At 45.5% G+C, this 15610-nt stretch overlaps 2 protein-coding genes across 4 annotated transcripts in view; one reads left to right on the top strand and one right to left on the bottom strand.

Annotated features, from left to right (window-relative positions):
- Positions 1-717: 717 nt before the first annotated feature.
- HNF1A (HNF1 homeobox A) lies at positions 718-15248 on the bottom strand. The gene is made up of 10 exons (XM_015877963.3): positions 14687-15248; positions 7800-7999; positions 6772-6958; positions 6254-6492; positions 5945-6102; positions 4027-4228; positions 2537-2728; positions 2160-2281; positions 1739-1880; positions 718-1630 (listed from the first exon to the last, which is right to left on the bottom strand). The coding sequence occupies exons 1-10, from the start codon at positions 15019-15021 to the stop codon at positions 1503-1505; spliced, it is 1905 nt and encodes a 634-aa protein (XP_015733449.1). The 5' UTR covers positions 15022-15248; the 3' UTR covers positions 718-1502.
- SPPL3 (signal peptide peptidase like 3) overlaps positions 11007-15610 on the top strand; it is a 54853-nt gene continuing 50249 nt past the window's right edge. For 2 of the 3 annotated variants that reach the window (XM_032447902.2, XM_085556107.1), the window contains exon 1: positions 13214-13567. In XM_032447902.2, coding sequence (XP_032303793.2) covers positions 13565-13567 — 3 coding nt within the window. In that variant the 5' untranslated portion in view covers positions 13214-13564. Of the gene's footprint in view, positions 11192-11471; positions 11565-13213; positions 13568-15610 lie in introns of those variants that run through there. The other variant, XM_085556109.1, reaches the window with a different exon arrangement.

A 15610-nucleotide genomic window follows, 5' to 3' on the forward strand; every position in this document is an offset into this window, starting at 1 on the left:
ATATCAGTCTAAACATTATTTTTTGCCTTGTTCTATATGTTTGGTTTCTTTTCCTGCTTTTTTCTGAATGGAAGTTAAAATTGATTTGCAAGTAATGCACATGGCAGAGCAAGAAGCCATCCTGAAAAAATTCCTGAGAGAACCAGTTACCAGAATTAATTTCTGGTTCTTGGGGATATCCAGCACAAGGACAAACTCTTATGGACATCTGCAATACTGAAATTTCCAGGTATGATGACCAATGAGTTCACTGTTCTTTAATTCTTCCACGTACCTTTATCTGTTGAGTCTTGAGCATGTTCTGTTCTGCTCACAGTAGAAGGAACAGCTCTATCACAGTGGCAAAAACATGTTAACTGGGTCTTTTCTTAGGACATATCAGTGATATAAAGACTCAGAGTAAATAAAGAAGAGGGGAATAATTAGAAGAGGAATTACACAAGTAGGAAGTTTTCATTTAGTGCAAATAAGGCTTTTAGACTCCAGGGAAATTATTTTCATATCGAGAACTACAGAATCTACCCTACAGGGAAGGCAGGAGTGAACGGTGTTCTATAACAACCATCCAGGTTGTCACTGTCATAGAGCTGAGGGAACTACTGCTGTCTGTGGGGTGTGGAGCCCCGCTGGGTGTTGTGTAATGTTGGGACCTGTGCAGGATGCCACCCCTGGGTCACTCAGCACAATGTGTGAGATGAGAAATGCACAGAGCTGAAGTCTCATTGCTGCTGTTTAACTTTAATTTCTGCATTTAAAACAAAGCAGAGCTATATATATATAAAAAAAGTAACCAAGCCATTTCCACTAGGATAGCATGATTTTAGAGTAGGTCATTTTGAACTGAGAATGCTTGGGATTTTGTAGGTAATTAAGGGGCTTACAACTCGTAGTCCATGATCTCATACTTGACAGGTTTTTGTCAAACCATTTCTGATTCAGTTTCTTGGTGATTCTCATTGCAAAGTCAGAAGCCAGGTTCTCACTCTTGCCTCCAAGCTGACATTATCTCTCATAATTCCAATTGAGGTTTCCTTACAGCAAAAGTGGAGAGTGCTTTAAAGATGGTGTTCCTTTTTTGGCAGCTCAATTTTTCTCTTTTCTGTGTGGCTTACTTTGGTGTTGGCAGGTTTGTACAGGTCCAACCAAAGTTCTGCCTACATATTGGCATTGTTTTGCTGTATTCCAGTCAGATCTCTGACTTTATTGCACTCCTTCAGCAGCCACAAGGATGTCTGGTCATTCTAGGCTGGCTTGTGGGGTTGGGTTTGGTTTTGGGGGTCAGTGGATCCTATCAGCGCCAACATCACTGTTCCATAGCTCCTGTTCTGAGCCATTGCCACTGGAGGCAGCTGAATGAGGGATTTGTGAGGCAGTAGAGGTTGGCTGACTGCAGCAACCATTCCTTCCAGTGGAAGGCAGTGGTGACAGTGGTGGCAAACACAGCTGGAGTTGCACCTTATGCCTTGGTCCTGGCAGCCTCCCCTTGGGTGGCTGTCCTGGTGTTACTGAGTGGAGGATGCCATCTGCGTGGAGATGAAGGTCTCAATGACGTTATGAGTGGATGGCAGCAGCTGACTGTGGCTGTTGGTGGAGTCAGAGCTCTGGTACAGCACCAGGCTGCTGGAGGACACTGTTAAAAGTACAGGTAGAAGTTAAGTACAAACAATCAGTGCAGTCCCCTCCTCATGTGTGCACATATAATACGTGCTTTAAGAGAGGAAGTGGCTGCTCCTCTTACCAGCAGGACTTGATGTGAGGCGAGGGCCAGACTGAAGGTGCTGGATTGTTGTGTCTTGGTTCTGTAGGTGTATTGCTGGTGCCTGTGATACTGGTGTATGGATCCCAGAATCTGTGTGGGTTTCTGAGTCAGATGTGAATGCCTGGAGAAAAGAGTTAACAGTGCCTGGTTTCTACATCCCTACCAACAGACGTGGGAGAAGAGGATTAGAAAGAATGAGCAGGTGCTGTTTCCAAGGAGATTAAATCTTTGATGATGCAGTGAGGAGCTTGCTCTAATGCCTCCAGCAAAGCAAAGTGGTGAGAGATCATTCTGCTGGGATGGCATTGACCACACACCCGAAAGCTCTTTGAGAAGCAAGGAGCTGCTATCAGACTGATGCAGCTGTAAGGCGGGGGGCACACATGCTGAAGGCTGTTACCTGTTTAGTTGGTGTCAGGTTAGTCAGGGCGCTGAGATTGGCTGTGTCTGTTATCACCATGGTTTGTGGTAGGAGGCCTGTATGTGTGTATTGGGCCACTTCAGACTTGGGGCCGTAGAGAGCTGTATGTGGGGGGGAAAAAAAAACAGACCGAGATCATGTGGGTGCTGGAGCTTTGCATGAGGTTGGTTTGGCTGCTTCTCTCTTCTTGTGTGCAGACCTGCTGCCTGTCTATGAAACACTGGGAATGAAGGGGCAGGAGGATGAATGCAAGGGGAAAATAATGTCATAATTATAGCAATTAAGATTCAGAGCCAGCAAATGCTTTCAGAACAAAGTGTTTTGTTTTGTATGAGCAAATGAGTTTGCACTCTTACCGTGGGGGTTCTGTATCTGGGCCATGGTAGCCATGAAGGGGCTCTGGTTGATGTGGCCCTGGACTTGCTGCATGAGGGGCTGCTGGTAGGACGGGTGCAGCTGCTGGGAGAACTGGACTGGCTGCAGGGTGGTGAGGCTGCTCCCCATGCTGTTTATCACAGGTACGCTCTGGGGCTGGGTTGAAGTCAGGCCTGAAAAACAAGGAGTGATGACAGCGGCACTGCATGCTATGGGAGGAGCAGCTGCTCTGTAATAGGAACCTCTGCAGCAGGTCTGTCAGAGCAGAGGGATCAGATTCTGCTTTGCAGGAAATCCCTTTGGTAACTGGGATTGGGAGTAGATTTCATGCCTGTGAAAATGAAGCAGGTAAGTGCAGAAGGAATAATGCAGACAGGTACTATAAAGAGCTCCTCTGACTTCCCGTGTTTGTTCCTGCAGTGCCTCCTGTTGTAGCAGTACAGATCACTTTCCTCTTAAGCAATAACATGATGTAGGTTTCAACTGGGGAGTCCTCACTCAGAAGTGAACTCAGAGCATCGCCTCAATGACTCCTTCCTTTATTCTTTTCTATTAAGTTGTAGGTAACAGATGACTATGCTGTAGCTGCCCAGCCACATGGAATGAAGTTTAAGCTCATTTTGTTTGGGCTGCTGATTTATGGAATTTGAACCAGTGAGAAAGGCAGGAGGTTTCACTCATCACATCAGTCCTCATCTCTGTCTATACCATATTCCTGGAAATAAAGGGTACGTTCCTACACCCTATTCATCAAGCCTCTCTAGCACTGAGAGAATACTGTGGAAGTCACTTCTAATTATTCTTGGCTTGCACACAATTGGAATCAATATTGTAATCTCGGCTATAAATTGGGACATGGAAATTAGTTCACGGTTGTTGACAAACAGGACCTCTTTCTTCCTGAGAAGAAAGTAAGAAGAGAGCACACATTTTATTCTCCTCTCTAACGAGATGCACTTTGGCAGTCTGTTATTCCTGGAGTGAAACGAAATGTGAGAGCAGTCCAGGAAAACTGGTGAGGTAAAAAAACAAGCGTGTATTTAAAGAAAGAAGTGATGGCTGCAGATGCTTTTAGCAGGAAGTAGAGCAGGATGTTTTGTCTTTCAGGCACTGTGAACATGCTTAAATTCCCTTAACTTAAAGCTGGCATTATGTTTATACTTTGGAAGATGCACAGCACTAAAAAAAAACCATTGGCATAGGAATAGATGACAGAATCCCTTGCTTTCAAGACTTGGGTTTCTGTGTAACTGAATTCTAACACGAATAAGGGATGTCTGTGCCTATATTTCACAGGTACTTGTCAGCAGTGCAGTTAAAGATCCTTAGTATTAGTGGCTGTTTCCCCAGGTGTGTGTCAGTGCCAAATTAGTGCTTTTATCTCTGAGGGTGAGGGAGGTAATTCCGTGTAGCTGTGAATCCCGATGAGCAGAGTCACCATAGAAAGCAACCAGCCCAACGCACTGCTCACCTATTACCAGGGTGGAGCCGCCGGTGTTGGTGAATGCAGGTGCCAGGGATGGGGTCTCGCCGGCTCCGATTGCCATCACTCCGGGCAGGGATGCCATGATGAGGTTCTGGGTTTGCTGGCCCAGCGTGTGGGGGTTCTGCTCCAGGCTGTGCAGGGCAGTCAGGGTGCTGACGGGGGGGAGAGTTCCTCCAGGAGCTGAGATCTGTGTGAGAGAAGGACTGTGGAGGAGCCGTCTGCAATCTGCAGCAGGCTGAGTGTGGAGAGTCCCAACGCTGTCAGCAGCTTCCACCTGCCTGCCCTTGACCACCTGCTAACTAGAAAGACTTCACCTTTGCTCGTTTGCAGTCTTCCTGTTTTCTCATGCTCATCAATTAGCTAGCAAAGGTCAGATGTTGGAATATGAAGAGGAAATCCTTGCTCTTATAGTTCCTTTGTGCTTAAAGACTAGAAGGGCTGTACAAACACAGGTGAGGGCAGTTCCACTGCACTCTCTTTGAAGGGAAAGTTTGTCCTCTGCTTCACAAGTGAGGGAAGAGGGCTGTGCCCAGAGAAATTAGGAAGGAAGCTCAGTGCGGAATCCAGGAGTTCCTCTTCCCTTGTTCACCCCTTCCCCTGAGAAGTGCCTGTAATTTCCCTTCCTCTCAGCAGGTGTCTTTTTGTGGCCAGTGAGTTTTCAGATTAAGATTTTACAGGCCTTGTAAACCCTAGGTTTGGTTTTTTTTTTCTCATCAGGTATTTTTTCAGGCTACATTAACAGTTCCTTGCTGTTAGAGGGGAAGCAGAACAAATTCTGTGCTTGGATGTTGTGCTGATTTAGGCTGTGACCTCGAGTCACCAAGAAATCTGATAACTGGACTTGTTTTCTTGACCTGAAATGAAACTCATCACCTCTCTGTGCTCTAATGAGGTTTGAACTTGCAGGGCTGTCTAGAGATCTGTAGCTGGAATATTCGTGGAACAGCAAAAGGGCATTCAAATAATTTGGCTGATGGAGAAATTTCAGTGATTTATACTGTACTTTTTCTTTCCCCCTCAGAAAAAAAATATCTGTAAGAATTTATTAGTAAGAGCAAGCACCACCAGGTTACATGGTGGGGCAAATTGTCAGTCAAATTCCAGTTCTAGAAGACGGCTTTAGAAGACTTTCAGCATCTCAGGAAAGACTTTTCTCATTGAGGAGAAAACAGAAAACCAGCAAAGTGAGTGAGTGACTACAGAGATTTAAATCAAACTGATCTACAGGGAACTTAGCTTTGCCTCGGGCCAATAGGCACTAATGCAAACTTCTGCCAACAGATCCCCTGCTAGCAAGAGGAGGTGTGCAAACTGAAGATGACCAGCCATGTTGCTCTAATGCTCAATTGCTAGTTAAGTAGAAAGAAATTTTGTTTAAAAAATAAAAAGACACAATAAAAACACCTCTCAGAAGGAAACTTGCTTTGAGGAAGGTGGGTTGCTGCAATGTAGACATCTGGTACACGTCTCAGTGGTGTAACCGGTCTCAGATCTGCTAATCTCATTGGTGTCTGATCAACTGCTTTGAGATGTGCGGTGTTCAAGTGGCAGAGGTGATGAGTGTGGCAGGGGAAAGGGAGATAAGAGCCTGCTGGGAGGAAGGCAATCAAACCGTATCATACTTTGAGCTGTGTTCTTTTGTTGTTGGTTGTTCTGTTTTTCCACAGCAGATTGTTTAGATTAGTATTAAAGAAATGCCTGTGCTTTCATGTCCTAATGCCTCCCCTTCCCATCAGTCTGGAGTACACAGTAATCCCAACTTCTCATATTGCAAAGTCAATGCAAGGTGGTTGTCCTGTATGTGTAATAAGGTTGCTTTAAAGGATTCTAGGAAATACCATTTCTGTAGTGTCTATCCTGTGACCACCCTCTGGTCACCAGTACTTGGGTGTACATCACTTACCAGCTTGGTGTCTGTGCTCAGTAGGTTCTGGCTGGGCTCCAGCCCAGGGGGAGAAACCTGATGCAGGATGGTTTGGGTGGTCACCATGGAGCTGTTCCCGTGGTGGTTGCTGCTGGAGGACTCTGCCTCACTGGCTGGCTGCTGGTTGTACCTCACTCCTGTATCACAGTGGGAGGGAACTGTTAAAACTGAGACACTTCACCAAGTGCTGAGCTCAGTTTCATTTGTGGGCGCTCATCTCTGGACTTTTAGGTCAAAGGGGGCAGGTTTGCTGTCTCCCTTTCAGATCTCCCCCTGGTTTTTTCTTACCGTGAACTTTGGTGGGTGAGAGAGCGGGAGGTGGCTGAAGGGAGGAAGAGTTGTGAGGTGTGAGGGGGGGAGCAGAGGTGGGCTGCGGGCTGCTGAAGTTGTCCATGGCCAGTTTGTGCCGGAAAGCCTCCTCCTTCCTGCGGTTGGCAAACCAGTTGTACACTCGCACCTCGGTCACCAGGTTTGAGCCCAGACCCTGGGCCTGAGATGGGGAAACGCCTCTCTGGATACACTCTGCTCTGTTAGGAGAGAGCACAACAGGAGTTCTGCTGAATCTGCCTTGGTCAAAACGCAGGAGTAAGTGTGCAGCCCCAAAGTGGCTGTGTTCTTATACACCATGGGGAAGGATCCTGCTGGGTACAGCAAGACAATGGGGCATTGCTGCTTCCTTAGCAAAAGGGGAATGCTCAGTGGTAGCGTGTCATGCAAATGTGGCTGATGCCACAACCCTCATGTGGGCCTTAGCACACCGAGGATGCAGAGACTCAGCTTCTTCAGAGCCAGGCACCCTTCTTTACCTGTTGCACTCTTCTACTAGTGCCTCTCTCTCTTCTTTGCTGGGGTTCTTTTGTCTCTCATAGGCTTGGAACAGAATCTGTTGTGAGGCAGGACCCCACTTAAAGCGGTTTCTTCGTCCCTTCTTGGTGGGCAGATCGTCTCCCATGGGCTCCTCTGTCAAGATCCCCTGACCAGCATGTGTGAACTCTGCAGGCACAAAGGGCAAGGGAGTTCATTTTTCTGGAAGCATTTTCAGCAGTTAGATCTGTTTTTCTCACAGCAGGCCTGGTAAGAGCTTACTCTTGGAGAAAAACATAATACAAAACTGAGGCTTGAATCTAGACAGGATAAAAATAAAGTTCCTTAATCTGCTAAAACAATCAAGATATTCCTAGCAGGACTGTGTTGACCGACCACCCTTTCTCTTGCATGCATTGCATCTCAGCTCTCTCCTTGGGGAAGTGAAAACAGATGTGGGAGGCTTGAGAGTAAGTGTGACTGGGGTCCTGCTCTCTAGAACGACCCACACCCAGGCTGTCTCATTTTACTTGCAACTCGTAAATACAAAGTTAATTGATGGATTCCAGGCGGATTCCTAAATTCAGAGGTGCATGCTGCAGTGATGGGTTACCAGTGGATGTCTGTATATAGAGGGCCTGGAGCAAGATGTGATTTGTTTGTTACAGCAAGTACAATAGATTGCTGCTTTTTGCAGCTAAGGGATCTGCTGCTTTAGCTGAAATTTGTACCAGCCCAGTGCTCAGACAGAAATGTCTGTGATGTGTCAGGTACGCTGCTTTAGTCTGAGTATGGATTTCCAACTCTAATGGCAAATGAATAATGTTGCATCTCTTTAGGGAAGTGATGGGTGGAGTGGGAACTGCAGGCTGTTTTGTGATGAAGTGTTTTTCCATGTGCAGTTGAGTTCCTCCAGAAATGGCTTTTTCTGCCTTTTTGCCCCTGATAGAAATGGGCAGTAGGGGTTAGCAAGGGAGAGCAGAGGCTGTTATGAAGTTAGAGAGTGGAGAACAATTGCTGCTGTACTTACGCTGGGCCACCTCTCGCTGCTTGCGGACATACCAGGTGTAGAGGGCTGCCCTTTTTTGGGTCTTCATGGGAGTGCCCTTGTTGAGGTGCTGTGAGAGGTGGGATTGGTTCAGACCAGTAGTGTCCACCACCTCGCGCTGAGGGATGTTGTGCTGTTGGAGGTAGGATTTCACCATCTTTGCTACCCGCCAGGGATCCTCTCTAGAAGGAGCAGAAAACACTTCTCAGGGGAGCTGTCAGTAACACCTGCACTCTGCAGACCTGCATTGCAAGGCACTTTGATATCCACTTAGAAGGAGCCATCTGTGGCTATTGGGGGAACTTTCCAAAATGTGGCTGCAGTCTTTGCCATCTTATTTTTATACAAGGCCTTGTATAAAAATACAAAGCTCCGTTCAGGCAACAGTCATCTGCAAATGACAGAAGGTGCTGACAAGTGACATGGACAAGGAATGTACATCCCATTCTGCTGGGAAGTAATAAGGTGTTTTTTGCTGCTAGTGAATAATGCCATAGGGAGAGAGTTGCACTGTATCTCAGCATTCAGCTGGATGTGTTATGACTACAGATATCTGTTTTTCAGAGTTGACAACTATCTTGCCATTCTCTACAAACCTTTTCTTCTCTGTCCTCTTTCTTTAAGGCATAAGTGCTTGGGACAGGTGTAATTCATTTTTCCAGGACAGATTCACTGTGTTACTATGCTGAACCTATCTCACGCCCTAAATCTTGTCAGGGATGAGAAACATGGCAGTGATTCAGGCTATGAAAACAGGCTTTCATCATACTGTCACAGGACAGCTATGCATGTAATATGTATACACTAAGCAATCTGGCATTATGATTTTGTGCATCAGCTTTGCATTATGTGAACATACTGATTAACATCTAGATCCACTCAGACTCCTACATGCTATAAAGAACAGGCAACCTATTAATTCATCCTATTGCCACCCTCCTTTGGGATAACAGCTGGTGGAAAACTTGAAGCTAATCTGATTTGGGATTTTATAATGAACATGAATCTCTGACTAAGGACTCTAATTAGAATATCCACAACTGTTCCTAAGGAGGCATTCAGTGCCAGGTTGGATGGGGCTCTGATCTAGAAGGTACCTTGCCCACAGCAGGAGAGCTAAAGCTAGATGACCTTTAAGGCCCCTTCCAACCTGAGGCTTTCTATGAATTTGTGAGAATAGAGAATGTGACTTTGACTGCAGCTTCTTTGTGTTTGTCAGTTTCACTGAGATTGAAAACTACAGTAAAAATAGAAAGATTGGAAAACATGCAGCCTAGAACCAGTCAACTCAGGAGTCTCCCTATGGGGAAGATTCTGGTTCAGTTTTAACAAAGCATCCTTCTGTGTTTTGTATGCAGGATGTCTGATGGAGAAGGTTTGCGCACTGTAGAAATACAGCGGTGCTGCATCTAACACCAGCATCAAAGGAGCAGCAGAGATGAAAAAATATGTCTAATATTGTGGGTGATGTGTTGCAAGAACACAGAGATCTGAGCGACTGGCAACAGCTGTACTGTTGGCGGCTTTGTTGATTCAGTAGGTTGCCAGAGGCTGCAAAGTGATAAGCAGGACAAAGTCCACACCTGTTCTCTCAGTGCAAATACCCTTATCTCTGTTCCCCTCGCAGCCTTTCACAGTGGCTGGGTAGTCCAAGGAGCAAGCTCTGCTGCAGTTAAAGTATGGCAGAAGCAGAGATGGTTATGGTTCTCTGAAGAACCTGCTTTCTTAAAATAGGACCATTTGCTTCTCTTTTATGATGGTACACTTGCTACAGAGGCTTCAGTCTTCTGGCCTCTTCTCTTAACTATCTTCATCTTTTCAGAAGCCTCAAATTGGGCTGGATGTACAGAGCTATTCCATCTTTAGTGTTGTTCTTCCCTCTGTATTTGTGTTATAGTCTAGCCAGCACATGTGCCTTGCATTTGTTCCTGCACATAAGAGAAAAGGCTGAGACTTGCAATCTCTTCCCTTAGATCTGAGTTCTGGCTCAGATGGGGAAAGGAAGGACTGTGTCATTACTGATGGAAACCACTGTTACATATTGATTTCCTTCCTGCAGGCTGATGGCGAGTCACTTCTGTCTCCCCTGTCAAGATCCTCACTTCTTTGTGGTAGGAACAAAGCGGGAATAATCTGAGCGTCTCTTTTTCACTGTAGTTCAAAGCCTTGTGCTTTCCTTTCTGTTTGTTTGTTTTGTATTGAGACAAAGCAGAGAGAGTTCTGTAAGGGAAAGCACTGCAGGGAATTCTTACCACAGTATAATTTCATAAGGTAGTTGCATGTAATCCAAGCTACTCTGTACACCATCAAAACACAGGCTGTAATACCAGCGCAGCAATTTATTTTGGCCCTGGACTACATCACAAAACAAGCAATGGCAGCTGCTCAGCTGATCCCTGAGATGAGCACCTGCCCAGATGCTCGGTTCCACCTGCAGAGTCTGCAGTGTTGTCACACAGATCATAAGGTAAACCTTAATTCCTTCACCAGTGGTAGGACTGTCACTGACTGTCAGTTTTCCTGTTGTAGGTGTGCTAAAATCTCACTTCCACAGTGAGTTAGAACTGGGTGTGCCTCAGTCAAGCTTTCTTCTACCTACAAGCCCATTTCCTGCCTTTTTATCTTCGTTCTTCCCAAACAGAAGCTACCCCTCATCCCATTCTTGTTTTGGAGATGTTAAGTTCTTCCTGGAAGTTCTTCCTACACAATGCTTACTTCCCAAATCTTGCTGTCCTGATTTCAGCTTCTTCCTGCTTCTGAGCACGGCCTCTTTCCCTGACTCATCCCAGCCACAGGGGCCTGGGTCTTCTTTCCATTCCAGCTTCCCTTTTTCTTAGTTTTGAGGTCACTTTTTAAGGGCGTTTTCACCTCCCTTTTGTTACCTGAACAATAAGTAACCCAGGTAGTTAGTTATAAACTCAAAGGGAACAAGAGGCTGGTTGATAATTTATAGCAACATCTCAAATTTAAATGGAAAGTAAATATCAAGTTGTTAGCATTAAAGAAAACCCATTCCAGAGAGCTGGAGATGTAACATTCAGGGGACATTCTCCTTCCTTCACTCTTCTTGACTTTTCTTCTTTTTCCTTTGTTCCTTTCTTTCTCTTTTTCTTCCCTTCCTTTCTTCCCCCCGTTTTTCCCTTCCCTCCCTCCCCCCCCATTTCTCCTTTCCTTCTTTCTTGTTCTCAGATTCTCAGGCAAGAGAATCCTTCGTAGGCTCGGAATTGCTGTTTGGACCAGAGCTCACTTAAGCAGAGGTTCAGAGCTGTGAAGTTCTCAGCACTGTGCTCTGCCCCTTTCCTCTGGAGCCTGATAGACAACCCTCACTGATGCCAGTGCACACCTGGAGCCGTGCTGGGCAGAGAGCAGGGCAGGTAAGACCATCAGCAGGGCTCCTTTCTGATGAACTTGGCCTGGTTCACTTTATCTTGGTTTATATGTGGAAATGAAAGGGGTGTGGCAGCTCCATCTCAGCATTCCCCAGTTACGGCTGCATGAAGACAGTTTACATGAGGAAGATATTGACTCTTTATCATCACATGGTTATTTTTTTTGTCTCAAGGAAATCATGCTTTTGACCCTGCCTCTAGGGGAAACCTGTTGCTTATCTCAGTTTCTCTCTTTCCTAATGGAATTTTGCTTCTTGCCCTTCAGGTGAACTGCTGCTATAGCTCTTGCCATCCTCCGGATGTGTAGTAACACAGTCTGTCCCTGCTCCCAAGGATGCCTGTCTCTTGCCTTCTGTAGGTAATACCAGGCCGTTCTTTCTGTCCATATAGTGATCTAGATTTGCTCAGATTGCAGATTTGTGGAGGATCAATGAGACATTTAGGGATGAAATGATAACGTGTCAGTTTCTCTCTAGAGAAGCTTTAGTCTGAATTGCTTTTATCAGTCGTTTTTGGCAGGGACAAAATGTAATAGATGCCCATAGGATCCCAGTTGTGTGGATGTCTCTTGTTGAACTCCTAGATCACTCAGCTTTGTTCAGTGCTTCTGAAACTGCACTTCCAACTTCAGTGGTCCTGTGAGGATATATTGGGTCTCTTGGTGCCGTCACTTTTCCTTTCCATCACCCAGAAAGTCTAGCAGAAACCCACAAGGGCTTTCTTGTATTGCCTATAGCTGCCCACAGGTCAATCTCTATTAAAATGTGGTCTGCAGTATCAGACCAGGAGTTGTTAGACTGAAGAAACTTCTTTATGAAGGCAAAAGATCCTCCATCTGATTTCTCAACATGAAATCCTTGTGTAGATGCTGAAATAGGTAGTTTTGCAGTCATTGAAGTTCTACTGGGAATACCTGGGCTTGGAAATTTCTTGCCTTCCTTCCTTTTGTTCATTGCTAGAAGTAGTTTCTATTATAGAGTAATTCCTATTACAGATTCTTCTGTCCTGGCTGTAATTACAATATCATTTTAAGGACGTTACCTTTTGGCATCTGTTAATGGTTAAAGGTTTATTTTTAAAAACAAAAAAATGTTTTAGTGAGCAACAACTGCCTAAACATTATCAAACCCAGATATTGGTTCAGGTAGACTGAGTAGATTTGCAGACATAAAATTGCTTTGAATATATTTATATAGATCTTTGATCAGACATGTGATACTTGACAATACAGACTTCCTCGTGTTTTCACTTTGCCTTCAATAATTTTAATCTATTATATTCCTCCATAAATTCACTTCTAACTTTTTGAAACTGGGGCTCCTGGTGCCCTTCCACTGATCTGAACACAGATGTGCATTGCTCTGTCCTGTGGCACTTGGGATTGATGAACGAGAGCTTTGTGGTTCAGAGCAAAGCTTTGTAAGTACAACTCAGGCTAAAGCTTAGGAGACCCTGTTTTCCACCTATCCATTCCTCTACCCTCTTTAGGATTTTTGCTAAGTTGCAAAATCTCTGTAAAAGGGGGATACTTCTCAACTGATTGTCCGCAGAGAGATGTGAGACTGTTGGCCAGAAAGCATTAATGTCACATGCTTGCAAGGGAAGTAAATATTGTGCTGAGCCTGAAAATATGCATGGGGAAAAAACAGTAGCGAGCACCTAGGAGGGCAGAGATGGTCAGAAACCAGAAATTGAGCTGAAGTGAGGTTGACAGGAAGGAATTCCCTCCACCCGTGAGTCTGTTCTCAGCTCACAGGCGATGGCACTGAAGTCCTACTTCACCCATTCATTAAAGAAAATGGAGCAAAGACAAGAGCTCCTCTTCAGCTTCCATGGTCTCCCTTGTGGAGAGATACCTGATCGGAAGTTAATGATCAAAAAGCTTATCAGGGGCTTTTCATCTATAAATTTATAAGACAAAAGAGAAATAATAAAGCCATTGGATAATTAGTAACTAGCCAGGGCCCGCCCGGTGCCACTGGTCTCAAACTACCCCAAGACCTGTACGCAGACTCAGGGAGACGAGAAGGAGACAAGGATGAGGGGAAGGAAATGCATGGAAGGGAGAGAAAAATTAGCCAGTAAGGCACCAAAAGGGGAGGACTGGCAGCAGAGACAAAACTGGGGAGAGAAGAGTGAATAGGTCCTAAGAATGAGGGAGAGAAAGGTAAGGGGAACAAAGGGGGCAAAAAGGTCTAACAGAGCTGGAAGAGGAGAAGAAAGAGAGACTGGCCCAAAAAGAAGACAATTATTGGGAGTGCTTTCCCCACCCAGGTAAGAGCTGATCCAGTGAATTTACCCCTGTTGGATGCAGCAGTCACAGCTCCCAGTCCGCCATCTTCCATCTCCTAAGTATTTATGGTGAGTGCTAGCTCTGACCTGCTCTTTTTCTGGCTTTGGCCCTTCTGGTGGGATTTGATGTTTTGCTTCTTGTTGTTACCTTTAATATTTATTTTGCTTGCACATGAAGAGGAATGCCTGAGAAATTCTCTATCTAGCTTTTAGTTTTAGTGAAGATTTTAGGTGCAGGTCTTTGCTATGTCTTGGATCTTCTGTCAGCTTGAGATTTCAGAATGTCTACCCCAGAACAGATGGGCAGACTCTGCTTCTGGGTTGCTAGATTGTTTGGCTGGACCTGATCCTTGTTGGGCAAATCTCTTTGCCCACAGAAAAGCTGTTCCATGAAGAATCCCAAACGGGAATCCCAGTGAAGGTTTCTGTGTCATAAGGCTAATTGGTTAGGGAGCTCTGCCTGTCTTTTGGTATTAAAGGCATGTATGCAAAGGCAAAATAGTGTAGCTGTAAAATCTGCAATTGTTGCTGTGTATGTACTTTATAGTTGTGACAGAGAGTGGACGGCAGAAGCAATATGTTCAATGTGTTCTGCCTCACTGCGGGTACTTGGTTTGTGCTCTTTCTACAAGAAAAATCTCCACTGAAGTCAGGACAACTCGTGGGATGGGAGGTTCCCTTGGTTTGTCTTTGACCATCAATACTCCAAGGAGCAGTAAATTAAAAATATTTATCACATTAAAATTAACAGGAAAACTTCACAGCTTCACTTGACCGTACATTCACTGTCTAAAACGATACCTGTTAAAAGTGTGACCAGATAGTAGTTTTTTTCTTTCCTTGATGACTAAAATTTGGAATCCTATAAAGGTATAAATGTCAGGAACTAATGTTTAGTCAGAGATGCAATTTATGCAGCCCATGAACTGTTCCCAGGCCTGATGATACAAGTGTATCAAACTCATAACCAGGCTCTGTGACTCCCTTTATGCATTTGAAGTGAGATTGAAAGAGAAAGTTTGAGCATCTGTAAGAATACGGGGAGTGTTCTGGGGGATAGTCAGGCATGGATGGGAACTCTGCAGCTAGATCAGTTGTGAGCACGCAGAGCAGACGGGGTAAGGGAAGGAGACTTAGCGGGAGAATGCAAGAAAGAGCAGCAAAGAAGAGCAGCAAATCTTTCCTTACTGTAATAGTCTTTCCACCACAGCCTTCTGGTGAGCAGCCTCCTCAGGGCTCAAGTTTTCCAGCTCCTTCATTATCGGAGGGGTAAATTCCTCTCCATCATCAGAGGTTTCATCTTCCGATAACCTGGTTTCCCCCATTCCATTGGGGAGATTGGGGATTTCGGGGCAGGACTCCCCTTTCTCTGTCTGCAGGGCATTGATAGCATGCTGACTTTCACTCTGGAGCATGTAGGGTTCCGCTTCGCTCAGTGCCTTGATCAGGGTCTCCTTGGTTAGCCCTGACTCCAGCAGCGCTCCCAGCAGCTCCACTTGAAGATGGCTCAGCTTCGAGACCATGGTCTTCAGGCTGGTGTTTCTTGGGCTTGAGTTCCACGTTATCCTGCTTCCAGCTTCCCTACACCATGTTCCCGAGGTAACACGCCCGACTGTCAGCAGCGGGCACAGCGCAGCCTCCCGCCTTTACGCCCCCCCAAAAAAAACAAAATACAAAATTGAGCCACTTCAGACCCCCCACGACTGTCCTGAGCCAGTGCTGATAAAGGGACCCTTGGCTATCTGTTTACATTGGTAAATTCTCCAAGGTTCATATTTATCTGTGTGCTTAGCAAGTTACTGAACTTTGGACTTCAGCACTGCAGCAGCAGTTCACAAAGTGCAGAGGGAGAGAAAGCAGGGGGAGGGGGAAAGGGAGGGAAGCAGAGAGAGGAAAATGAAGGGATAGGAGGTCTGCCAGCACGGACAAGTAAGCTATGGAAAGAATACTAGGAGAATGGGAGTGGGAAAACAAGGCTTGCTTTTTGGCCCCATTCATTGTAGAGAAGGAAGAGGTAGAGCACCTACAAGGAAGAGTTGCATTCACCGGTGTTGGAAGGTTGCAGAGCCTACTCTGAGCTCTGGCCGTGGTGGGCTGAGGCACTCTCAGCCC

The sequence above is a fragment of the Coturnix japonica genome, chromosome 9 (genome assembly GCF_054131305.1).
Source record: "Coturnix japonica strain WE chromosome 9, WE-NBRP24, whole genome shotgun sequence".
Lineage (NCBI taxonomy): Eukaryota > Metazoa > Chordata > Aves > Galliformes > Phasianidae > Coturnix > Coturnix japonica.